This window comes from Suricata suricatta, chromosome 12 (assembly GCF_006229205.1).
Source record: "Suricata suricatta isolate VVHF042 chromosome 12, meerkat_22Aug2017_6uvM2_HiC, whole genome shotgun sequence".
NCBI classification, from domain to species: domain Eukaryota; kingdom Metazoa; phylum Chordata; class Mammalia; order Carnivora; family Herpestidae; genus Suricata; species Suricata suricatta.
The window spans coordinates 36808833-36835905 of record NC_043711.1 but is presented as its reverse complement, the minus strand read 5'-3'; the positions used below and the strand labels follow the sequence as shown (position 1 = coordinate 36835905).

The 27073-nt window shown below is 38.4% G+C and overlaps 1 protein-coding gene across 6 annotated transcripts in view; it reads left to right on the top strand.

Moving 5' to 3' along the window:
• GRM7 (glutamate metabotropic receptor 7) overlaps positions 1-27073 on the top strand; it is an 850676-nt gene that overhangs the window by 683946 nt on the left and 139657 nt on the right. For all 6 annotated transcript variants that reach the window (XR_003901066.1, XR_003901065.1, XM_029917442.1 and 3 more), the window contains exon 8: positions 9363-10298. Coding sequence is in view for 4 of the 6 variants with exons in the window: in XM_029917442.1 (XP_029773302.1) it covers positions 9363-10298 (936 nt within the window). In the remaining 2 variants the exon portion in view is untranslated. The remainder of the gene's footprint in view (positions 1-9362; positions 10299-27073) is intronic.

Below are 27073 nucleotides of genomic sequence, written 5' to 3'. Positions count from 1 at the left end.
TAATCGTAGCCCCTTCTAGAGGTCACTCCATGATCCATCTGTGCAGGGACAAGTCAGGTTTAGCTCAAAAGGTCTAGGTTGTCTGGGTCTAGGGGAGGTCTTGTCAGAGGAGTCTCTATCACCTGGGGGTGGTTTCAGGTTTCATTTCTCTAAGTTAAGGGGAAAGTCAGAAAGAAGAGCTCGGGATACATGTAAGACAGAGGTTAGTGAGTACAGCAGGTGGAGAGGAAAGGCCAAGTCTTGGGGTCTAGCTGGTGACACAGGGACCTATTCAAATCAAGTTCTGTCCTTGGCCGCATATTGTCCATGATTTGTTTTTCTCCTTTCTGTGTTGTGTTAATTGTATTAATTTTCCCTCATCCTAGTAGTTCGGTGCTCCATATTTAATTCCCTTTCTTCCCTGAAGAAAATGCCAAGGACTTTCAATTGTAAACTTTGACTCTATAGATATGTAGTAAATGAACAGAAAACAGGGGAGACTCATGTACATAATTAGGGATCTTTTCATTGCTACTTATAATTAAACTTGAATTTTGGCTGGAGAAAATCACTTCTAGAGGAGTGGTCAGTCTTCTCTTTCCTTCATGCTGTCATTCACCCACTCAGTCTGACAATGTTATGGAGCCTCCTCCCAGATTTTGAGTTTCTAACAAGTGAATAAAGTGGACAGAAGCTCTGATCTCAAGGAGTTTACATAGAAATTGGGAGTTAAGACTTTAATGAAGTAACATGTGCATAATTACAACTTCCATTAAAGTCTTTAAAGGGGGATCCTTAGACTTTATTAAAGGAGGAGTCATTCCAGTGGGTTAGGGACCTCCTGAGCAAGAATTTAGTGAACTGAGGAATCGTGGAGCAGCATGTTGCGGCCCCATACTCACACTGGGACAGGAACCCTCGGGGAATCCAGCTAAAGCCAATTGCTACGTGTGCCTGCTGGACTATGCAGCAACTAGGATGTTTTGTAGCAAGGAGTCACTAAGGAGCTTATGCATAAAGGTGGCATGATCAAATCAACAAGCTGAAGGACCTTTCTGGCTATAGTGCAGCTCATGGGATTAGGAAGTGGCCAGCAGGAAAGGGAGGTGGGAAACCCCACAGAAAGATTTCACAGAGGAGGTGGTTATAGCAAAGATGAGAAAAGAGGATTCATTTCTCTAAGGCATTTATTTTTCTTTCTGTTTTGTTCCCAGCAAATAAACACAGTGCAGTGCTAAGTAAGTTTGCAGGCATGCCTCAGAGGTAGTGCGGGTTTGTCTCCAGACCACCACAATAAAGCGTATATCATAGTAAAGACTGTCAGATGAACGTTTTTGGTTTCCCAGTATATATAAAAGTATTGTTTATACTAGACTGTAGTTTATTAAGTATCTAATATAGCATTGTGTCGTAAACAATGTACATAACTTAAAGAATACTTTATTGATGAAAAATGTTAAGCATCATCTGAGTGTTCATCGAGTTGGGTTTTTTTGTTTGTTGGTTTGTTTGTTTGTTTTTTGCTGGTGGGGTGTCTTGCCTTAATGTCAATGACTGCTGACTGTTTGAGGTGGTGGTTGCTGAAGGCTGGGATGGCTATGGCAATTTCTTAAAATAAGACAACAATGAAATCTACCACATTTATTTCACTTGAACACTACAGGCCATTGTGGGGTTATTAATTACCTTAATCTCAGTATTGTTGTGTCTCAGAGAATATGGAAGCCTAAGGAGAGGCAGAAAGATGGGGAAACAGCTGGCGGGTAGAGTAGTCAGAACACACAAAACTTTTGTTTATTAAATAAATTATCAATTAATTAAACCCATTCACCATTTAATGTGGGAGTGGTTCATGTTGGTCCATAACAATTACAATTGAGCATCAAAGATCCTGAATCATGGACAATCATAACAGGTATAATAATAGGAACAAATTTATTTATTTTATTTATTTTTATTTTTTAATTTTTATGTATTGTTTTTTAAATTTATGTATGTGAATTTATTATTTTTTTGGTAATTTATTTTTTTTGAATTTTTTTTTTTTACTTTATAAAGTTAGGAACAAATTTAAAATATTGTGAGAATTACCAAAATATGATACAGAGATGCAAAGTGAAAATTGCTGTTGGAAAAATGGTGCCCACAGACTTGCTCAATGCAAGTTGCCACAAACTTAAAATTTGTAAAAGAATGCCATACCTCCTAAGGGTCATAAAAGGAAAATCAATAAATTAAGATATGCCTATATTTAATATAGTTTATGATGTAAAATGATCAGTGATTTCAAGAGGTAAAACCTCTTGATATCTTAAATATGAGTTGATAACTTAAATATGAGGGGCCAAGAGAATGGGAGATGTCAACGATGACAAAACTTGTGGTTTGCAGATACATAAGGTTGCCATGCACTATGGCTTGGTCATTTTGTTTTCCTTCAATCTGTGTTGGTCAATATTTTCTATAAATGGCCAGACAGTATATAGTTTAGGCCTTGTGGTCCATGAATTCACATCTACTCACTTCTCCCATTGTAACATAAAATTGGCCATAGGCAAAATGTAAATGAACAAGTGTGATGATGTTCTGATACAATATTATTGACAAAATGAGCAACGGGCAAGATTCAGTCCATGGGCAGTAGTTTGCCATGGGCAGTAGTTTTAAACAATTTTAAGGGGAAGTATTTTTGAGGCATCCATGTGAATATGTTGACATTATTATTATTATTATTATATGTGATTGTTAGATCCAGCTTTTTAAAAAAGTACTTCCAAATATATTTAGTAATTGAACAAGATTGAATATCTAATCTTTGATTGCTAAGCATCTTTTAGAGAACTGTGTCCCCAGAGGGGAAATAGATTGGCAGTCACTTATAGTAGCATACACACTCTAAGGAGATGGCTCCTCTAGTGACAGTATTGTTTCAGAAAGAGATAGCTAACTAGTGTCAGCAGATGTGCCCTGCTTGGCCCTCAGAGTATATAATATCCTTTAAAAGGCATCAACTTTTAAAAAATCAGAAGGTTCCATAGAAGGCTGTTCTGAGTGGGGGGTGGGGAGGAGAAACCTAGATTTACTATAGGGACAAACTGTTGAGTTAATCTGGGAGGCTTCAATTATGTACACTTAAAAACAGGCACCCACCCCACTCTTCCTTGTATTTGAAGGAAATGCATGGAAACAGTGAGTGCCAATCGTTTAGGCAGACCTATTATGAAATCTCTTCTTTATGTATAATTTAACTCATATTTCTAAGTATGCATAATTGTTCTGTGCTCCTTTAGACTTGGTTGTTTTGGAGTCAGAAATGTTTTACTACTACCTCATTTATTTACTTTCTATGTTCTGCTGTACACATTTTAAGTTGTTTGGGCAATGACATAATGAAACATAAGCCTAGAGACCTTACTGGCTATGCAAATGTCTAATTTCATGATAGCTTCATATTATCCCATTATATTATTATAGAGTATCAATGAGCATTTTATGCGACCCATTCTGACATTTAATGACAGACACTGTATCATAAGGTTGAGAATAGAAGTCCAGGGACTTGCATCCCTGTGGTCACTAGGTTCTCTATACAGCACAAAGATTTTCTTCCAAACCCCAGTCCTTCAGAGAATGTGATTCAGTGGTTCCCAAACCTGTATACATTTTACCTGAGGAGCTTTAGAAAACAATAATGCTTATTTGAAAATTTTAGAGGATCTCCAAGTGATTCACGTGTGCAGGCAGAGTTGGGAACCACTGGCTTAATTCAAAATAAAGTCTCTGTGACAGCATAAATGTACCCACTTCTTGGGTCTCCAGGGCCTTTGCGGTCAGATGAAGCTCTGGATCTCTCCATGAACACTCAGCCTTACCATAGCAAAAAGACTGCTAACAAAATGATGGTGCAACTTTCTTCCTAGAGTACATTAAAAACAAAGATGATTCTTGGGGCACCTGGGTGGCTCAGTTAAGTGTTGGACTTCGGCTCAAGATTGTGGGTTTCAGCCCAACATTGGGCTCTATGCTGGCAAGGCGGAGCCTGGAGCCTTCTTTGGATTCTGTTTCCCTCTGTCTCTTCCCTTCACTTGCTTACTAGCTCGCTCGCTCTCTCTCTCTCTCTCTCTCTCTCTCTCTCTCCTTCATGTGTGCAAATAAAAGGGGGGGGTTCTTTTATAAACTCTGAATTAATGTGTTTTAACTATAATATGGCAGCCCCAAAATTCTGATTCATAGTCTAGTCATACTGCCTAAGGTTTAAAAATAGAAGCTGAGTCTTTAAAAAAAAAAAAAAGCCATTGAATGCTGCTACAGAATTCCTTATGAAGCTCTTGGTAGCCACTCCACCTTGCTCACTTGGCCCCATAGAACTGAAATCTCTTTTCTAGTATCAAGAATTAAACATTCCTGTGCATCTTTCCTAAAAAGTTCTTTCCAGAAATTAGGACAAATGTATTTTAATGAACAAATGGTGTTTTAATAAGAAAGCTCTTTTTAAATTAGCTCATTCTATTAAGGTTTTAATAAGTAAAAAAAATAATATTGTAGAGAATTATTCAATAAAAGCACTAGCCAGATTGGTCTACAGAGTGAGCTTTGGAAACATGCAAATGAAATTTCACTAAAAAAAAAAAAATCCCTGGAGTGACAGAATTTTCGCTTAGATAGAAAATGTCTATGTGGGGAAAAGAACAGATCTCTACTAGATAAAAATAATACACCAAGCAGTGTTTATAAAAAAAATTCTGCCTCTGTTTGAGTTCTGCATTTGGCAGTAAGACAGCAACTAATTTGGTTTTATTTTAAAATTCCAGTGATTATAAGGTCTGCACATTCTCTGTGAAGTAGCTCACTCTCTACTAGAGCCAGATCCCAATTTTTTTTTTTTTTTTTTTTTTGCCAATCACACGCACTAGAGAGCATTAGCTGACAGGTGCTTTTTCATTGTTTCCTCTAAGCCAGAAGCCATGGAGTCCCTGCTGATGTTCTGAGTCTGGGGCTTTACCACTCTCTTTTAGCTGCTCCCAGGAGAAGGGACAAGTGTTTCTGTTCATTTGTGATTTGGAAGTCCCTTTTCCTCCTGGAGCTACTACTACTATCCCTGTTAGAATTTGTATTATTGGCTTTCATTTTGGAATGGAAGATGAAAGCTTTTTACAGGATAAAGAATAAATAACAAGGAAAAGATAAACAGAAAAGAACTCATTGTCTGAGGCCGTATAGTCAATCTTGTTTGGGGCAAGAGGGCTCAGAGTTGGTCTGGCATTTTGAGACTAGCTAACTGGGTACATAGTGTGTCTGGCCAGGGGGAGCTTACTTACAGGGACACAGAACTTGCCCAAGTTTGGTTTGCTGATGTGCCGTCCTGAGCAGGAGTGGCTTCATCTTGAGACCAGAAGTTATTTCAGCACCATCAAAGACACAAATTCTTTTTTATCTGTTGTTTTCTATCCTCAGGATATTGGCTTTTTATCCCATAAGCTTGTGACTTCATGGTTAAAAAATGGCTGCTGCAGCTCCACAGGTCATGTTTGCACACATCAGAGTTCAAAGACTAAAGATAGTATATCTTTGTGTCTCTTTTAAGAGTGAAGAACCACATTCCTAGGTCTCTACATCAGGCTTATTTTTGCTTTCATCGGCCAGAACTACATATCTTGCCTAAACCATTGATCTGCTTATCCATATAATCTATTTCAGTATCTCTTGAGCCAGCTATTGAGAAATCCAGTATCCAATAACTATAAACAATGGTGTCCAGGAGGAAAATGTATCTTTATCAGGGAATGTAGAACGATATCTTCTAAAGAAGATAGTTGTAAACACGCTACTCCTTTTTTCTAATCTTTCTGCACCTTCACTTTGGCTTTCTGGCTAACTGAAACACAGATTTTTGCAGCCATCAAAATAAAATAGATGTCTACATTCCTACTAGCCTCTGGCAAAGTAAGTTGACACTCTTCTTGAATATTCATAGTCCTAAATGATTATTCTCCCTTCAATAAGTATCCATGGGCATTTGTAGCTGAGTGTTCCTTCTTATGAAACAAGCCACTGAGTGTGTGTGTATGGGTATAGATACACAGAAATCATATGTATTGCTTTAGAAAAATTCTCACTCCCTAGAGCTTTTAAAGGTTAGTTGGTATCTTCATTCAACACTATATTTTCAGTAATGATTTTTTTTTTGAAAAGGAAGTAAATTAGGCTTTTGTTCATTTGGTGCAAGAGGCAACTTTGTTGCTGTAATATATACAATTAAACTGAGCTGAGATGTACTTTAAATGAAAATTGAAAACAAATTAAATAATCAGTCAATGTAATGTTTGTGGTTATAGCTCATATATATTTGGATAAGTTAAGGGGCGGGGGGAAGCTGTTCAGCATTTCTGGGCATTTTATTCCAAGGGGAAAGAAATAGCTGGAAACATTTGAAATTGGCTGTAAAATATTACAGATAATGATAATTTGTTTTTATATTTGTATGAGCCCTCCATCTATCCCCATAGATAAAGTTTAATCATATGGCATATTACTATCTACCACTGTTAGAATTAGGCAATCTCAAGTTTAGCTAATGAAATATATTTACAGGGTTAGTTGCTTTTTTTTTTTTTTTTTTGGTTAATCTTTCTTATTAACCAGGAGTAGGACCTTTCAATTTGACATTTGGAAACATTTGTATTAATAATAGCAATTTTTTAGGTTCTACCTTCTTGCAATTTGACATTTGTAAAGTTAATGTGTATCTTTTTATCTCTTATTACAAATTATTTCCTTAATTTTATGACTTTGGGATGACTGCCAATGACTTACTGCCTTGAAAATGATGGTTTTGAGAAAGAGATGATTATGTTTTATATTTAGATTTTTTAGTACTGACTTGGGCTTTGTGTTCAGGCAAATGGGTTTACAGGAATCACCTGAAGAGTCTTCAGTCTCTGCTTAAAGTTTAAATTCAACCATTAGAAGGCTATTATACTTTATGAAGCTTAATCCCTGAGCCATTATTATTCACAGTTACCTACATTTGTTTTAGATTTTGAATGTAGGTCTTATTCAGGTTTTGATGGAAGTATCACACCCTGCTATAAACTGTATTTTCATTTAACACAGCACTAAACTTCCAAGAGCAATAAATCAGTTTACTTTCCTCCTTATCTCTTAAAATTATGCATTTTTTAAAAACCTCATATTTTCCAGTATTTTTCTATCCTATTTTCTGGTCCAACTGTATTGAAAAGGTGTGGGGAATATGGGCATCTGTGTGGCTCACTTGGTTAAGCATCTGACTCTGGTTCTGGTCATGATTTGTAGTCCATGAGTTGGTGTCCTATGGGCTCTGTGCTGATAGCTAAGAGCTGGATTCTGTGTTTCCCTCTCTCCCTGCCCTTCCCTTGCTCATATTCTGACTCTCTCTCTCTCTCTCTCTCTCTCAAAAATAAATAAACATTTAAAAAAAAGGTATAGAGAATACCAGTTAAATTTGTTCATTGGCATTTATTCTATAAATGAATTTGCTGACTTAATTAAAGTCATATTTAGTTTATATTTTTCACTTAAATTATCTAATACATATATTTTTTAGGACTGTTGGTTGCAAGTAACAGAAATTCCATTAAAAATGTTTCCGCATAGGAGAATTTACTGGTTTATATAATGGCCCCGTCTAGGGAATTCATGCTTCAGGCATGGCTATCTCAAGTAGCTCACATAGGCTCCTCAGTGATCTTTCTCTTCTTTTTCACAGTAATGCTTTCCTTTGTGCTGCCTTCTTTGTCTTACAAACTCCTTCCTTCCTATAGCCATGCATACTGGCATCCTTACATCCTACAAGCTGCCAGTCCAACAAAAACAAAAGATTTTTATTGCATGTAATCTCAGTAAAATTGAAATTAAATGCCTTTCTATTCTATAATGACCCATCCTTGACCCATATTCTGTGGCTAGGAGGTTGGAATGTATCCATTTTTGACAGATTTTGGTCCCTAGACAACCCCCAGCAACATCACCAAAGATTTTGTTAGAAGTACATACTCTCAGATCCCTTCCATACCCAGTCAAAAAAAATCCTACTGTGGGACCCAGTATACTGGGTGGTAAGGGGTGATTCTGATGCATGCTCAAGCTTAAGAACCACTGCTGTACATTAACTGGCAGAGAATGGGTCATGTAAGCCTCCTGGGGCTTCTGTGTAAGTTTCATCTCAGAGCAAACACATAGAAAAGAGATCTGAGGAACTAATACCAGGAAAGAGGGAGAGGTAATGCTGTACTGGCAAGTATGAGACCTCTGCTACAATGAAATTTTGGCCCAGGACTACTTTTCCGTTGTTTCTAATGACATTATTTCTCAGAACACTGTTGATTATGAATTCCCCTCTGAAAACCACTATACTCATCAAAGCAAATCCACATTCATCCTCCTCTAGGATACAGTATTTTAGTCTTAAATTTTATCTCTAAATAGGTAGGTACACAGCCAATATTGAAAGGTTTCCAGACCATATTATTTTTTTTATCAAATGCTTCCTAATCACGTATATATGGCCAACTACCATTATATACCCTTGAATAATGAACCTTATTACTCTTATGTGATAAATAATAGACTAAAATTAATTTACTTGAAAATTTCTCATTGATATTGACAGTGATGGCTACAGAATTTTAGGGAAGGTAGTCAACATTGCAGTAACATCTAAAATAATTTTAAAACAAAGTGTAAAAAAACAGCTAATAAAGGAGATGCAGATAACATTTCACATTATTTAAATTTTTTATTTTGATTTATCTCATCATAAGATTCCTCTGGGCATTTGTTAAAGATCCAAAAGTAGTTGGGTTTGTTTGTTTGTTTGTTTTTGTTGTTTGTTTGTTTTTAGTATATTCTTATTTGGAAGATATAGGGTACAAACAGGGAATCTATATTTTTTAATATTTGCCACAGGGAATTTTTAAAAAATATTTATTTTTTTACTTTGAGAGTGAGAGAGAGAACAAGAGCAGGTGAGGGACAGAGGAGAGGGAGAGAGAATCTCAAGCAGGCTCCACACTGATTTGGGACTTGATCCCATGAACTGTGAGATTATGACCTGAGCAGAAATCAAGCTCTGGATGCTTAACTGACTGAGCCCCTCAGGCATTCCCAACCACAGGAAATTCTTAAAATCAGGCATGTTTGGCATACCCCATCATGACGGGAAGTAGGGATGCTGTGGTGGAATGGTTGGGGTCAAATGTTGGTCTTTGTTCATACTAACTGTGGGGAGGTGGGTAGTTCTTGAACCTTGTCAGGTCCCAGATGCTGCTACTATCATTGTTCCCTTCTTTCCCTTTTCTCTAAATTCATCTGCCAGTTACACCTTCTCATTTCTTATGCTGCAGATAGAGGACATGCAGTGGGGTAAAGGAGTCCGGGAGATACCCCCCTCAGTGTGCACACTGCCATGTAAGCCCGGGCAAAGAAAGAAGACACAGAAGGGAACTCCGTGCTGCTGGACCTGTGAGCCTTGTGACGGCTACCAATACCAGTTTGATGAGATGACATGTCAACATTGCCCCTACGACCAGAGGCCCAATGAAAACCGAACTGGCTGCCAGGATATCCCCATCATCAAACTAGAGTGGCATTCACCCTGGGCCGTCATCCCTGTCTTCCTAGCAATGTTGGGGATCATCGCCACCATCTTTGTCATGGCAACTTTCATCCGCTACAATGACACACCCATTGTCCGGGCATCTGGGCGGGAACTGAGCTACGTTCTGTTGACTGGCATCTTTCTTTGTTACATTATCACTTTCCTGATGATAGCCAAACCTGATGTGGCCGTGTGTTCTTTCCGGAGAGTTTTCTTGGGCTTGGGTATGTGCATCAGTTATGCAGCCCTCTTGACAAAAACCAATCGGATTTATCGCATATTTGAGCAGGGCAAGAAATCAGTGACAGCACCCAGACTCATAAGCCCAACATCACAGCTGGCAATCACTTCCAGTTTAATATCAGTTCAACTTCTGGGAGTTTTCATTTGGTTTGGTGTTGACCCACCGAACATCATCATAGACTATGATGAACATAAGACAATGAACCCTGAGCTGGCCAGGGGAGTTCTCAAATGTGACATTACAGATCTCCAAATCATTTGTTCCTTGGGATATAGCATTCTTCTCATGGTCACATGTACTGTATATGCCATCAAGACTCGGGGTGTCCCAGAGAATTTTAATGAAGCCAAACCCATTGGATTCACTATGTACACGACATGTATAGTGTGGCTTGCCTTCATTCCCATTTTTTTTGGCACTGCTCAGTCAGCGGAAAAGGTAAGTGAAAATGTACGCCACATCACATATTTCAAAGGTATGTTTGTTTCTGTAAATATTGAAACCAAATTGATTGTATAAAATGAGAGGTTTTATTTCCTGAATGACTGACTAGGCTTCAGTGGTACAGAAATCTAAAATCTACAGGGAACTGTGCTACATTCATTTCACTGAAAACCCATCAGAGGTCGCTTTTTCAAGTTAATTTGTGATAGAATTATTCAATGTAGAAACAGATTATCCAGTATAAAATCATGTAATCTATCCAAATTATACCTTCCTATTCATTCATTACCTACCATCTCTTCTTACACATGTATTTCCTTGGGATAGGAGAAAAAGGCCACAATCCTTCATTAGGATGAGGATGGTCGTGACTAGCTCTCTCTCACTCTTTGTGACTCTCTAGGTTTTCACTGTGGATTGGATCTAGTGTGTGAGCAACACAACCTATTGGAGGTTCCATTTGCATATTACATGTATATTTGCATATATATGACATATATGAGTTTTGATTTTCATTCCATCCTAGGCTCCCTAAAGCTAGATCTATATTGATCACATCAAGTGATTCAGAGTGATACGAGAGACCCAGTTTTCTAGCTGTGGGAGGGACTGTGTGTGGTAGAGCAGGTGTCATCAAGCTGTGGAAACTCAAAGTTTGCAAAATTCATGGACCCTAATATGTTGGTCCTAGATATGGTTATTGTACATGCGCCTCCCATATAGTTAAAGATTTTTATGAATCCGTAAAATAGGCAGCCCTCATGTGTTGATTCTTAAAGCAATTAACATTTATCTAGCTATAGGTTTGACAGGCATGCAGTTAGGCAATGCTAAAGCAATGATTCTAGATGAGATTCATACGCCGACTTTTCTACTCACCTGGACTTGGGTTTGCGTATATGCAAATTGAGCAATTCTAATATGGTGATCTTATTAAGATGCGTTGTCCTTCATTCAGTGAAGTCGGCTCTGGCATGGTGGTACAGCTAAAGCCAGAACCAGGGCCTGGAGCACTAACTGGATCACTGTATAGGAGAGAGCACACAAAGAGCTTGATTAGAAGTTAAAACATAGGGAGTCTAGCCTGATTCCATGTTACTTTGGATAAGTCTCTATAGCATTCAAGGACTTAGTGCCCTAAATGAGGGAAACAATCATTGAAGTAGGAATCTTGACAAATTCACAGATTTGTGCCTCTAGGAATTCATGGAATCTGAGCTTTTCATTATAACGTCTCTTCTTATATAATCATGTAAATGATTAATGTCCTCTGACTGGTGTTCCATTGGGGAAGATGTCTCTCACCTAAATTGTGTGATTCAGAAGCTATCAGTTTGGACTGTGTGGGATTTGGGGTTGTTTGTTTGTTTGTTTGTTTCTCATGAAACCACAGAGAATTCTTAAACCAAGGACAATGAATGGTTCCAGATATGGTTTTAGTCATGAAGTAGCTTAGAGGAAGTTCTAAAATATATGCTCAACAAGCATAGTATGTTTCTAACAGTATGTTTCAAATTCATAATGCATGTTTACTGTCTGTGAAACCAACTTGAATTGCATTTTATTGCTTCTATCTATTCCTGGGCCAAGGGAATAGTAAAATATGAGTTAGGGTAGTGGAATGCAATAGAGAGAAAAAAGAAAAGAATTTCCCAAATGTATGCTAGTAAGTTAATAACCACTGAACTTTTTATGGGAAATGACTTGTATTCTCAAAGCCCATGAAGATAATAATTACTTTTTTATTAAAACAAACACAAATCCCTATATAACAGGCTAAAAACATTAAAATCCTTGTCTTATAAATTAATTGTTGGGGAATGGAAAAGGCAGGAGGAATACCTGCAGTTTTAGAGATGGGTCGCGTTGTAATATTTGACAATGTAAGTATTTACCATTTCATCTGTCAACTCTAGCCATTTCTGGTCATGACTGTGAATCTTTTCAGTATGATTAAGAGAATAATCGACTCATTTAAAAACCTGAAAGTGATACAGGGTTTCAGGAATTGAATTCACTGATTCCAGTTGTTCTAGAAGAGTTTGAGCTGGTAGAACTGAACTACACCAATAATTAAGCCGTCTTCAAGCAGTGTGCTTTGTATCCTAGAGTTTTGAAGACATGTACTCTTTCTTTGTATACTCTCAATGGGTTATGATGTTTTACATGGCTGATTGGCACAATTAAAGGTACTAAATTGCCAAATGGGAAGAGTGAATTTATATGGAAATTCACACATCTTAAAGATAGGCATCTGGCTAGAGAAGCATAAGTGACAAATTAAAAATATTTTTTGTACATGAAACCATGGATTTTAAATCGTGGAAGGCAGCAAATTGACAAACGGAACAGAGATCACAGAAAAAGGCATCATTGCCAAGCTAAAAATATTCAGAATCACAGCCCTTCCATTTGTGTTTAGATCGAACAGTCTAAGTGTTTAAGTGGAAGGATTCCATTGTAACAGGGGGAAAAAGGGATTAGGCAGTGAGTTCAGTAATAACTATTTACTGTTTTCAGAAATTGAAATCATTTTGATTATGATAGAGATATCTTTGTGCAATTTCTCTTCAGTTGAGTTCATTAGCACAGCACAAAGTATGAGAAATGTTTATTTTCTTGTGAAACATCAACCCTCAGTATATTTTTGCTTTTGTGAAGAAGGATGCAGGAGATTATAGTCATCTTGTTTTATTATTGCTAACCCTGTGATTATGAGGATCATGCAGCATGGTTAGGCATGATGAAAGAGGTCAACTTTAGGCATAAGAGAATGATCCCTGGTTTTAAGAATTTCTCTTTAGGTGACTGGAATGATTCAAGGAAACACTGCAAATAGAGTTACAGCACTGCAGGAGCTAGCTGGTCTAGTCAAGTGTGGCAATGTCCCCTTGCTATACACTGAAAATGGCTATGGAATATGAGACTGTTTTCCATGAAAACAAAGTTTCTGGCTTATCTATCAGTTTTGCATGCCTCCTGGAAAACAGCTAGGTTCATACAGGGAAGATACAATCTACACTTTCAAAATAAGAGAAACCCTGTAGATGCTAGGTTTATTTAAATCTTTTTAATCAGTTGTTGTCAGGAGAGCTTTCTAGGTAAGCCATTGTATCTTTTTTTTTTTTAACACAAGGATGAGGAGACAAACTTTACACCAATTGGCTCTGCAAAGGCAAAGTAGACCTTGATATAAATAGAGTGAAGTCAAGGGTCTCAAAAGTCTTCCCTTCTGTGCAGGAGTATTTGTTTGGGTAGCAGGATGGGGAGAAGAGAAGAAAGAAAAGCACTGAGGCATTTTCTGTTCAGGGGAAAATGCTGGAAAAAGAGTAGTGGTTGAAAGGAAGGAGTATGTCTTCTGTAATGCCACCCACAGGCCATGCTTCATATATCAGCACAGAATAGCATGGATTAAAGCTCTTAAGTAATGAGAGTCTTTGGTTTTCATTGAAGCATTATTCCATGAGATGACAGAAGTAGGGCTACTGCTAGCAATCTCTGAACCAACTCAGGGTGCTTAATTCTGTGGGCCTCACAATTGTGCCCATGATAATCCCCATTGGAAATCATCGTTAAAAATATTCCCAACTGATTCAGTAGGGCAGAAGGATGGGCATAGAACTAGACTTTTTAAACAAGCATGCTGGAAGTATGTCAGCACAAGCCAAGCATGCTTCTGAAAACTACCAGGCCATTTTCTTCCTAATCCACAGAACATGCCATATGAATATTTCCTGATCTCTATTTTTAGAGCCTGTAGGAATAAATTAATTCTTATCTCAAGCAACTAGGAGATCCAGAGATCAAGGAACCAGGAGATCAGAAAAACATTATTCAGCGTCAAAGGCCAAGTTTAGACTCAGAAAGTTGGAATTCAGTGTCCACTCCAAGGTTTTGGCTAGAGACCTTAAAAGTCAGGACCAAGACATTGACCAGAGATGACAAAGGGACAGGCAGAAAGGTATATCATCCAGGATCATTTCCAGAGGGGTTTAGAATATAGGCCAACATTTTGATCTTCCACATGTGGAAGATAGAGCCCCAGAATCTGAACACAAATGAACATACCTAGGACCATAGGGATCAGAAATATTTGGCGAGTAGGTACACATTTCCTAATCTGTGCCCTAGGCAGACATTGGTAGTCAGTTATGGCAAGAACCTGAACCCAGGTGCTGTCTTAAAGCCCTTCTCAACACAGTCTTTAGGCAGCCACTACCGATAAGTCAGAACTGGCAGGGATTTAAAGTTCATGTGTCATTCCTGATTAATACTGGGCACTGTCAAATGACCTTTGACGTCTCTTCTCATTCAACTGTTTGTTGTCCTCATGCAAGAGCCATTGGGTGGCTTCATTAGAATTAAATCTGTTCTAATATAAAGAATAGTCAGGGAAATGGGTGTGTGCTTGAATTGGTCTTTATTTTGTTTCTGATTATACCTCTCTTTATTCACATTTTCAAATGCCATACAGAAAGGAGCAGTCCTAGTTCCCTTTGGGGGTATTTATTAGTTGATGCCTCTGCCCTGTTTGATTGGATTAAAATTTTCTCATGGTCTTTCAGCACTTGCTCCACCAATTGTGAAATACCTACTATGTCCCTAGTATTCTGTGAAGGATTATGAACAAGAGGTAAAGAAAGCACCGTGTTTGCCAGTCAGGAACTCATAAGCTAGTGGTCAACACAGGTGTTCAAACCAACTTTAATAGTGTGAGGCACATGACAGTTGTCAGACAAGGACTGAAGGACCAGCACCCAGGAACCAGAAGTCCACTTACGCTTCATGGAAGAATGACAAGTGGACAGAAGTTACCAGGCAGAGGAAGCACTGTGATAATGCAGTGAGAAATTATATCCCATTTAAAAGAGTGGGAGTGGTGTTTTCAACACCTGATGCATGGAGAGAGGAGATTGCACTTGACATGACTTTGACTCTTGCGAATACGAGGTGTAAGAATAAAATGTAATAAAACTGCATTTTATGGGAAAACATTAAAACAGTGTGAACCCCAACAGTTCATTCTCAAATTAAACTTTTGCCAAGAATCCCATTTTTCAAAGGGATGAACCATATTAATTTTAAACACTATAGCTTGTAAGCTGAAATACTGCTTTATTTTCTTAGAATGAAATACTCCCCTCTGCATATGTTGAATTAGTCAAGGTCTTCTCTCTGATTCAGTTCTCCCCTCTCTGATTTTGTGGGCCTGGGCCCTGTGACAGAAATAATGATGGGGTGAAGAGAAACAAATCCAAATTACAGAGGACTGTGTTTGGATTCTATCCCTATAAGCCACGGAGAGCCAACAAAAGGTTTATGAATGTGGGAGGAGCTTTAACATAGGGTATTTTGGAATGTGGATTCCAGGATAGTACTTGAGGTTGAGCAAAGGTGACACCAGAGTTAAGAAAAGGAAGTTAAGTAGCTATTGTATTAGATTGACAAAAGATGTCACAGAAGGCCTGAGGGAATAGAAAAGATAAAGCAGGTTTGAAAGCTGCTTTGAACACTTGGAAACTTAAAAGAGTATGGGAATATAATATGCCTTATCTTTTCTTTTGTGTTATGCTGCTTTGTTACTGTAAGAGAGATATGCTTATAGATACTTTTTTCTTTCTTAAAATTTGCAAGTAGCATTGCCCATTATTCAGTGTTTTGTTTTGTTTTCTAACAGCAACTAACTGAGGAAAGAGGAAAGATTGCCTCCCATTATCCTATCCTCTGTATTCACTCATCGGTAACGGTCTGATAACTGCTTCTGGTACATAAATCACCAGATTCATAGACAAATACAAATGTATTTTAAAACAAAAATTCTTACTTTCTCTTCTGGAATGCTTCGTTGAAGCTCCACCTTGCATCAAAATACAACTGAGAGAAGTATCCCAATGCTTAGCTTACGCTGAGGCTGTTTGTGCAGCGGTGCTGTGACAGGCAAGCATACTGGTAGTTGAGGTCTTGCTTCTTTTGTTCAGTTTTGTCTGTTCAAATTTATATTAGAAGCTTATGGAACCATCTCTTTTCTGCTTCCTGCAGTGACCCTGGTGATAACTGAGCTTCTCCCCAACAGCCCTCTGAAACCAGCTGTTAGCATGTCTGGTGTTAGTCAATGGCTTGAGCTAGTGCTGTCCTCTATTCCTCTTGTGATGCATCAGCTAATTCTGGGTGCAGCCCCCTAGGATAATTGGAGTCTTCACGATCTTAGTCCCTTCCTTTAGCTGAGTAGCTAGTTTAGCAGTTAAAATGCAAGAGGCCGGGTAAAACTGAAGTGAATGAGAAATAACTTACTATATTAAAGCAAAAGTCCCCAACATTAAAGGTTTAAACAGAGAAAGAAATTGCACAAGAGAAATTGTTGCTAAAAGGAAAAACTAAGCAAGTCTTGACTCGGTCCCCTGTGAAGTGTACCGGAGAGCCCAGCTTTCCCAGGAAGTGTCTTTTACTATGAGATCTCAGCCTCCAAGAGGCATCAGTCACCAGGACTCAGGCATCACCTTTATAACTAGTACTGGGATGTCCAGACAAATCCCCGTTCATTGGCATTTCTGCAGGGTTCACAGACCACCTATCATTTTCGGAAACAACTCGTCTCAAAGCCCAGGAAATCATAATAGAACAGTCTGCTGATGAGCAGTTAGGGACCTGTCAAATCCAGATTTGGGGTCCTGAGATACCTATAGTACAGAGCATAATACTGGTCTATTTAGTATTTCATTCAGGTCCCAAATGCCCTGTGTTCCTAGAAGAGGGTTCCTCCATATCCCACCATGTGCTGCTGCTCTGAACCTAATTCATTGTACATTGTGACTATGTCATTTAACCTTTGTGGTCCTCGATTCTTCTGCCTATATAGTCATTCCTACTTACAGGTGTATGTAAAAGAAAATGAGATCTTTAAATTACTTAGTGGAATGTTTATAAAACTGATGATACCATGGGCTGGTAAAGATGTAGAATAACTGGAATTCTCATGTGCAGCATGCTAGTGGGAATGTAAAAGTCAATCACTTTGGAATACAGTTTGTCAGGTTCTGAAAATGTTAAGCATATACCTACTGTACTACTCTAGCCATTCCTCCTATCTCTTTACCAATGAGAAATGAAAGAATATGTCCACACAGCCTTACATGTAATTTCTTTTTGAAGATATACTAGTCAAAAAATGGGAACAACCCTAATGCCCATCAATAGCTAAATAGATAAACAAGTTATGGTGGTCTGGTGATGAAATGGAATACTGCTCTGCAGTTAAAAAAAAAATAGATTATTGATCTATCCAATAGCATGGGTAAGTCCCAAATGATTATGCTCACTGAACAAATACAAGCAAAAAGAGTATGGACTATATAATTCCACTTATACCAAAATATTTTTAACATTGGAATTAATCTTTAGTGAGAGAACGGAGATCATTTGTTGGCTGGGGACTCCTGGGGGGCAGGGGTTGAAGAATTACAAAGGAACACAAGGAGGTTTACATATTAATAAAAGCCATTAAAAATCTCCTTGCCAGAATCCCTCTTCTTTCTCTGCTCTTCCTCTTTTTTTCTTGAACCTTAATCATTTCTTTTTTTCTAGAACCTTAATCATTAACTGCTCTTATTATACCTAGCGGCCTATTTGCACAGTACTGAAACTCTAAATTGCATTGACAATGAAGCCAGAATTGTACAAATGGGTTACAGTAGAAGAACACTTCACTCTCTAGCACATGGCAAATGCTCAGTAAAGGGGAACTGTATCCTTCCAAGCTAGGCTCACTTTAGCAAAAATTTCCTTCCAGGTCAAGGCAGGAGAGTCAGCAGAAGATAACATAGTCATGTATTTGGGGAAACTGAAAATGGAGGAGTTAGTATGGATTAGCAGGATGACAAGGACTAACTCTGAAGAGGCATGAAGGACCCTGCATGCTTGATTTTATTTAGAAGAAAAGTAGGGGAAAGTGTCCATCAATGAATTTTAGGACAGGGATATGTATGACATTGTTCAGTTTATGCTTTCAAAGCTTATTCTTTGCTTATGAGTAATCATTTGCATGATAGTTTGATATTGTGATTTATAGTAAGAGGTATATATTTGGTCTTTGTCCCATTTTTGGCACAGAGCTTCTACTATCTCTGGAATTTCCAAAAAGATGAAAGCAATAGGTTATCCTTTGTTATGTCAATGAGGTAACTTTTTGGACCTACTGAAGGATGGAGTCTGGCTACCCGGAGATCCAACCATGCAATTAGAGAGTTGGAACTTTCAGTCCCACTTCCTGACCTCTGGGAGGAACTGGAGGTTAAATGGATTGCCACTGACCAATGATTTAATGAATAATGCGTATGTAATGAAGCCTCCATAAAAACCCAGGAGGACAGGGTTTGGAGAGCCTCCAGGTTGATGAATACTCATTATTTGGAGAGAATGGCATGCTCCAAGAGTGGGGAATCTCTGTGCCTTTTTCCAATACCTATTCACTATGCATATCTTTCAACAGGCTGTTCCTGAGTTGTATCCTTTATTAACACACACACACACACACACACACACACACACACACACACACACACACACCAAGCAAACAAACAAACAAACAAACAAAACATCCAGTAATGTAGTAAGTAAAGTATTTTGGTATTCTGTTAGCCACTCTCACAAATTAATTCAAGCCTAAGGAGGGTGTTGTTGGAACCTCTAATCTATAGCCAACAAGTGGTAAGCACAGGTAACAGCATGAACTTGAGATTGGTATCTGAAGCAGGGGTGGGAAGGTGCAGTCTTATGGTACTGAGCCCTTAACCCATAGAGTCTGATACACTCTCCAGGTAGAGAGTATCAGAATTTGGTAGAATTGTAGGACACCCATCAGGTTTCAAAGCCTTGCTTGCTGGTGAGGGAGGAAAATCCAGACAGGAAAACTGAAGGCAGAACCTTAATATGTGAAATTTTACCCTGGGCAGATAGACAGTGGTTGCCAGTGATTATTTAAATGGACTTTCCCTATGTTTAGAATTTTAGACTCATGGTAGTACATCAAAGGATGAGGATGACTGAGAACAGTCTCTTAGAGAAAAACATTGGATCAGAGTTGGAAACCAGCTGTTCTCCCCTTTACTTCCCTTCTAGTAAAGAAGCCAAGTAAACTTCCCATATCTGAGAGTAATAGCTGAGATCTGAAAATTATGATCCTGCTCCCTTCCCTGCTCCATAGGATGGTTGGTGGGGAGAAAACTTGGAAACACTGCATCCAGCCTACACCCTTTACCCTCAGGTAGAGAGGCACCCATGGGAGTAGTTGATTTATGTTATGATATTTATTGGTAAGAATCCCTTTGAAGAGGATGTGCTGAAAATATTGTCTGTACACAGTCTTCCTTGTTTTGGGTATCATCAATTTGTTGCCATCACTCTGGTTTCTTCCAAGGATAATGGGTCTCTGGCTTTTGAATTGTAAGCAGTTGCTAATGAACAAAACTGTCCTCAGGTGACTGGCAGCTGGATCTTAGAATCAGGATGTATTCCAACTGCTGTGGGGTCTTGCACAGATGGCCAGGTTTGTTAACTTGTACCTTTGGTAGCATTCTACCCCAGTTTAGTATCACATTTGGCCCTCTAGGTCTGGCTGAGTTTGGCCAGAAAACCATGGGGAAGTCAGTGATCAAGAAGTGAGCAACCTCAAATTTTAAACAATGATCTGATTACAGATTTCAAAGAGGGCTCGTGTGGAATTTCTCCTGATTGAAAAATAGGCAGGGTGCCTGGTGGCTCAGTCATTTAAGCAACTGACTTTGGCTGGGGACACAATCTCACAGTTTGTGTGTTTGAGTCCCGTGTCAAGCTCTATGCTGACAGCTCAGAGCCTGGAGCCTGCTTCCGATTCTGTGTCTCCCTCTCTCTCTCTCTGCCCCTCCCTAACTTGTGCTTTGTCTCTCTCTCTCTCTCTCTCTCTCTCTCTCTCTCTGCCTCAAAAATAAATGAACATTAAAAAAAAAAAAAGAAAGTCACACTTTCCTACTAAGGTCTTATGTACATGGGGTTGTTGGGGACAAGAATTTCTCAGTCAACCAAGAAATTACAGGGCAAGGCTGAGAGTACACTGTCCCAAGGAATGTAGAGGACAAATCAATACTACTAAATTAGCAATTACTTGAGATTCCCAAATATCTCTATATACTTGAAGGAGGAGTCTCAGGCACAGTGGATTATCAGTAAAAATCTGTTGATGGGCAGCATGTGACCAAACCTCAAAGTCCCATTTTCCTTCTTGTATTGCAGGCCCTCCAACTTCACTTTGAACTTTGATGTGATATTACTTTTCTGATTTACCACTTTCAGGAAGCTGATATTCTTGTCAGTGAGGCTTGATTTATATATAAGAAGGCAGTCGTTCACACCTGGGAGATTCTGGCTAACAAACCCAAAGCCCCAGATCAGTTTGTGATGATTGGGTTTTAGCCTCCAAGACTAGATATTTAAGCTAGCTAAATCTTCCAATTCTATCAAGTCCACTGGTAACCTTCCCAGTGCCCTGTCAGAATGATTAGGTTGGAACACCATGGCCAAATGGCACTGTTGATGAGGCAAGAGCTGTTGTCTGGTGCTGGACCAAACACCAGATGAATGGAGTGTTTCATTTTGACCCAGAAATAAGATAATTATCTCTTTGTTTAATGTTCCAGATATTAAGATGAAGAAGTATCCTGTACTTTTTCCTTCCTTCCTTCCTTTGTTCCTTCCTTCCTCCCTCCCTCTCTTCCTTCATTCCTTCCTTGTTTCTTTCTTTCATAAGAAATTTAACTGAGAGCTGAGGAGACACATGGATAATTCTAATGTGCAGAGTGAAATGCAGTCTAATTCTTCATTTCTTTTTCCCAGGATCCTTGCTGTTTGGACACAGAGAAGTGTTTTATCAGATTTTGGCACTTGTGTATAGGTTTCTAAATTGGGATATTACCCAGTTAAATTGTGGTGGGGAATGGGCTCAGAATCTTCTGATTTTCTGCTTTTAAATATATGGCACAAAAGTTAATAAACAGCAAACAGAGGCAAACAGCTGGCAGGAAATGAACTGGATACTGTAGGAAAGCTTGGGGCAGAAGAGACTCACCTTCTGATTCCAGGGTTAGAGCTGTGTGAATGATTGGTGAGTGAGCTCATTAAATTTTAGATCCTAATAAAGAGCTTTGGGAAATGGAAGGAGCTATTATTTCATTTTGTCATAGAAATCCAGTTTCCCACTACAGCTGTTAGGAAAGGAAAATGTGAGGAAATGATTGCTTGACGGTGATACTGGCGGTCAGCCTACCTGCCACAAAAGCACTGGTATCTGTTACAGGTCCTCAGGTGCCTAAAATTGAAAATTGTCTCTCTCACGTGTCTGTGCACTCCCATTCAGCTTTATGTCCCAACTGATCGCTTGGCTTATAATCAACAGTCAATTTTTTGATCCAATGCTTCCCATTGCACTGGTCTAAAAATACCAGGTTAGTAGATGTACTGAAACAGCAAATATGAAAGATTTTTGTTCCCCATAATAACACTATATTTATTTTTTTCCAGTGCCTACCACCCCAGAGCTAGATATTCTCAGAGAGAGAGTTTTCAAATAGTCTCTTTATCTTTTAGAATGGCCCTTGTTACTTAGCAGTTGGTTTTTAATTGCCTGTACCATGCCAGGTCCTGAGACCCGAACAACTGGGATTCATAGCTTCCCCTTTTTTCCAAGTCTATGTTTATTGGTTATCCTTACATTTAAATACATATGTACATTGTACTTTTCTAAAATGTGTGTATTTTCATTGCCTCCCAAAAAATTCAGGAAATTTAGCACGATTTAACTTCTCTTTGATATGCACCAACTCCTGTCTTACTCATAGTTTTGGCCACTGAGTAAGTATACTAGTTCATATAGTCTTTATTTTTATATTTTGTTTAAATTTTTTAATTATTTTATGAACATCAAAATATACATGGATAAATGTCAATAATTTTATAAAACTTGCAACAACAATAATAGCATTCATCACTTTTTTCCATTTCCAAATACCCCTCATTAGAGAAAACTATTTTTAATATTTTCACTATTTTTTGAAGGTATTTTTTATATCCCTCTCTTTTTAAAAAAACTTCTGCAGGGGCGCCTGTATGGCTCAGTCAGTTACGTGTCTGGCTTTGGCTCAGGTCATGATCTTATGGTTGGTGGGTTTGAGCCCTGCATCAGGCTCTGTGCTGACAGCTAGCTCAGAGCCTGGAGCCTGACTTCGGATTACGCGTCTCCTTCTTTCTCTGACCCTCCCTGTCTCTTTCTCTCTCTCTCAAAAATAAATTAAAAAAAAAAAAACAGAAAAAATTCTCCAATGGCTTTCCATTGATATTAATAATAGTAGTGTTAGTATGAATATTAGTATTGCCTCTCTATTGCCATTCAAATCATAGCATTTAAACTCTGCCTTAAAACCTATGAGATTTAGATCAAGGGTCACAAACTGTGGCTTGTGGGCCAAATCCAACCAGCTGCTTGTTTTCATAAATAAGTTTTACTGGAACACAGCCACATTCATTCATTTACATATGCCAGTGGCTGCCTTCCTGCTACAAGGACAGAGTTGAGCAGTCGTGGCAGAGATCATATAGCTTGCAAAGGAGAAAGTATTTATAATCTGGACTTTTACCAAAAAAGTTTGCTTCCCCTGCCTTAGATGATGAGGTGCTTCCCTATCTTTTGGACCATCATTTCCTATGCTTCTCATGCACTAAACATACCGAGACCATTTTCTTCCCAGAACCTTTACACAAGATGTATCATCTTTCCAGGATTCTGTAACCCAGACCTTCTCTTTCTCATCATTCAGATTTCAACTTCCAGACTCCTCTCTGTGGGACCTTTACAGTCTCTTGTACCCCAGCTCAAGTTCTCTCCCACCCAGTTACACCCTATTTCTTCTTATCTTTCATCAGTAACTAGTGTCAGTAATTGTTTTGTTCATGTACTTTTGCCTGCATGTCCTCATAAATACAGGTACTCTGAGTAGAAGCACTTAGTTTATCTGGTTCTACGCTGGATTCCTAAGGCCCCAAACAGTGACTGGCATATAGTAAATGCTCAATAAATCTCAGTGGGTGGGTGATAATTGAAGGACTCTATTTTAGACTAAGATGCAACCCCTGCCTTCATTATAAAACCATCAGAAAGTAGCTTTATAACAGGAAATGAGAGAGATTGATCTTGCTGGAGCAGCATTCCATGAAGACTGCACAGACAAGGCAAACCTTCAAGGAGGATCAAGCGTTCTTAGACAGAAGCTTTCTAAACTGAAGGAACTGATTGGGAAACTAGTAAAATTAATTAATGATATGTAAAAAATATCTAACCTCAAACCATGTTTTAGTCTTCAGAATAGTAAAAGTGAAAAAAAAATCCAATAATACATGTGGTGGTGAAGGAAAATGGATGTTCTTATTAAATATAAATAGATGATAAAATCTATTTTTTCCTTTTACTAATTGACACATACTTGACATATAATATTGTGTAAATTTAAGATACACATGTTACCTTGATATGCTAATATGTTGTAATTATTGCTAGTATAGCAATAATTAAGGCCTCTATTACATTTTGAACTGATCAAATCCTAAGACAGGCCTGTTTAATTTTATGTACCAGGAGCTTTTAGAAGATATATATATAACTTTTGACTTAGTAGTTCTATTTCTAGGAGTTGAGGATAAGGAAGAAATTGTCAACATTTCCAAAGATGAAGGTATCAGAATGTTAATCAGAAGCTAAATGTCTGGCCAATGGGAAGTGGTTAGGGGCGCCTGGGTGGCTCACTCAGTCGGTTAGCATCCCACTTCGGTTCAGGTCATGATCTCACAGTCTGTGGGTTTGGGCTCCTGTGTCCAGCTCTGTGCTGACAGCTCAGAGCCTGGAGCCTGCCTCAGATTCTGTGTCTCCCACCCTCCCTCTCTCTCTCTCCCTCCCCTTCTCACTCTCTGTCTCTCTCTTTCAAATTAAAATAAAGACAATAAAAAAATTAAAATAAAAAAAAAAAGAACAAAGGGACGTGGTTAAATGCATTGTAGATCTTCCATACAATGTACTACTTGGGAATGTTAAAATGATGGTGCAAATTATAATGACTGGAATACCAGTGGTTGCACACTCTCAGTGCATCAGTCCCTAGACTGAACACTTCGTATACATTATCTCATTAAAACGCCACATCCAATTCTAAGTAGATGTTAACATCTACCCATCTCTATATGAGAAAACAGAGGCCTACACAGGTTAAGTGATTCTGGTCCCAGATCAGAGAAAGGAGGAAGAGATTTGCTGATCAAGACTTATCTCAAATAACTACCATATTCAGGACTATGGACATTGACCATAGAAATAGTCATTCCTGTTCCTCTGTGCAAATTACTTGATCTTTTTGTGCCTCAGTTTCCTTTGTTGTAAAATGAGAATGACAGTAATATTTATTTCCAAAGAATGAGTTAACTAATTGCACATGTTCATATGTATCAGGCACTGTTGTGTATGCAGAGGAAGCAGCAGGTAACAAAGGTGATAAATTTCCCAGTTTGTACTCCAGTAATCCAGTGGAAGGAAGTTAGAATTTAAGTAGGTGAAAATACAGAGAATATTAGATTGTGGCAAATTAAATGGAAAAAGCAAAGGGAAATACAAGTACCAGCATAGGGAAGATGGTATTTGCGGTTTCAAATTGGTATTCAGAGAAGACTCCAATAAGAACATAAACTTTGGGCAGATACATAAAGAAGCAGGAGATCTAAAAGGAGGAGACCTAAAAGAATATTCCAGGTAGTGGGAATGGCAGATGCAAAGGTCCTGAGGCAGAAGCATGACAGGAATATCTGAAAAATAACAAGGAGGACAGTATAAGAAACGTAGAACATAGTAATTGAAGGGGATAGGAGAATCGAGAACAAGATACCTGTTCATGTGGACTCCGATTGGTTAAAATAGAAAGACTTTAGGGCATTATGTATGGCAGCAAAAGTATCTGATTTATTTACATCTATTTCATATAAAGTAATCAGAACAGTGCTTGGTACATGTTAGAAGTTCAAAAAAGCTTAGATATTTTTATTTGTGAGGTTAGCATCATCAACTATCTTCTAGTTTCAATATATCCAAAATTTCTTCGGGGCTACTATAGATTTTAAAAGAATAAGAAAAACTCATCTTCCTTTATCCTCTTATATGTTCATGTATGTGCCATTTCCTGATTGTTTGAAAGAAGCCAGTTTGTGCTGGAAAATACAAGGAAACTGAATTCTTGCTCCAACCCTGTCCTGGCTCTTAGCCTAGGAATAGCTAAACCTGAATAGACCTCAGCAGGCCTGTAACTTCCTTCCTGAGACCAGTCCTTAGGGCTTCCATATGTAATTATTCAAAAATGCAAATACAGGATCTAGTAAGACTATGGAAGACCTTTTGAAATGAGTGCATCTCTCTGCACTGATTCATCAATAACAATTTTTGCACTTGAAATGCTATTTTGATGAGATCATTCCTTATGGTAACTGCCGCATTGGATTTCTCCTATGGTAGTTTTAAAGTGCAACTTTTCAAGCCTGGGTGGTTCTATCCATTAAGCATCCAACTTGTGATTTGGGGTAATGTCATGATCTCTCAGTTCCTGAGATTGATCCCTCTGTTGGGATTCTCTCTGCTGACAGCACAGAGACTGCTTGGGACTCTCTCTCTTTCCTTCTCTCTCTCCTTTCACACACATGAGCTCTCTCAAAATAAACGAATAAACTTTTATTTTTAAGTACAACTTATTCAGGGAGTAGATAGTGAAAGAATGGTCCCATATTGATAACCTTTGTTTCTCCTGATTTTTTGTGTTTATCCGGTTTACTGTTTTGGGCAGTTTCCAATTTCAAACATTCATTCATTTAGCAAATATTTATGGAAAGTCTCCTATGTGTCCAGTACTTTTCTAGGTGTTAGAGAGAATAAGACAAATCCCTGACCTCAGGGAGATTCTCTTCTGCTAGAAACGTGAGATAGTATTCAGATAACTAGAGAATGACAGGAAGAAATGGAGGAAGTAATGGAGGATCTGGATAGACCTTCCAGAGGCTCTATTATAGAAGGGGGTAGTCAGGGAGAACTTCTTGGAGGAGGTGCTATTCCAGCAGAAATATGCATAAAATGAGATACAAAGCAATTTACACATTCAATGCAATCCCCATCAAAGTTGCACCAGCATTCTTCTCAAAGCTAGAACAAACTGTCTTAAAATTCATCTGGAACCACAAAAAACCCTAAATAGCCAAAGTAATATTGAAGAAGAAAACCAAAACAGGAGGCATCACAATCCCAGACTTTAGCCTCCACTACAAGACTGTCGTCATCAAGACAGTATGGTACTGGCACAAAAACAGACACCTGGACCAATGGGATAGAATAGAGAGCCCAGAACTGGACCCATAAGTGTATGGCCAATTAATCTTTGACAAAACAGGAAAGAGTATCCAGTGGAACAAAGACACCCTCTTCAACAGGTGGTGTTGGGAGAGCTGGACAGAACATGTAGAAGAATGAAATTAGACCACTTTCTTACACCATTCACAAAAATAAACTCAAAATGGATAAAGGACTTTAACGTGAGACAGGAAACCACAAAAATCCTAGAGGAGAAAGCAGGAAACAGCCTCCTTGACCTCAATCACAGCAATTTCTTCCTCAACACATCCCCAGAGGCAAGGGAATCAAGAACAAAAATGAACTATTGGGACCCCAT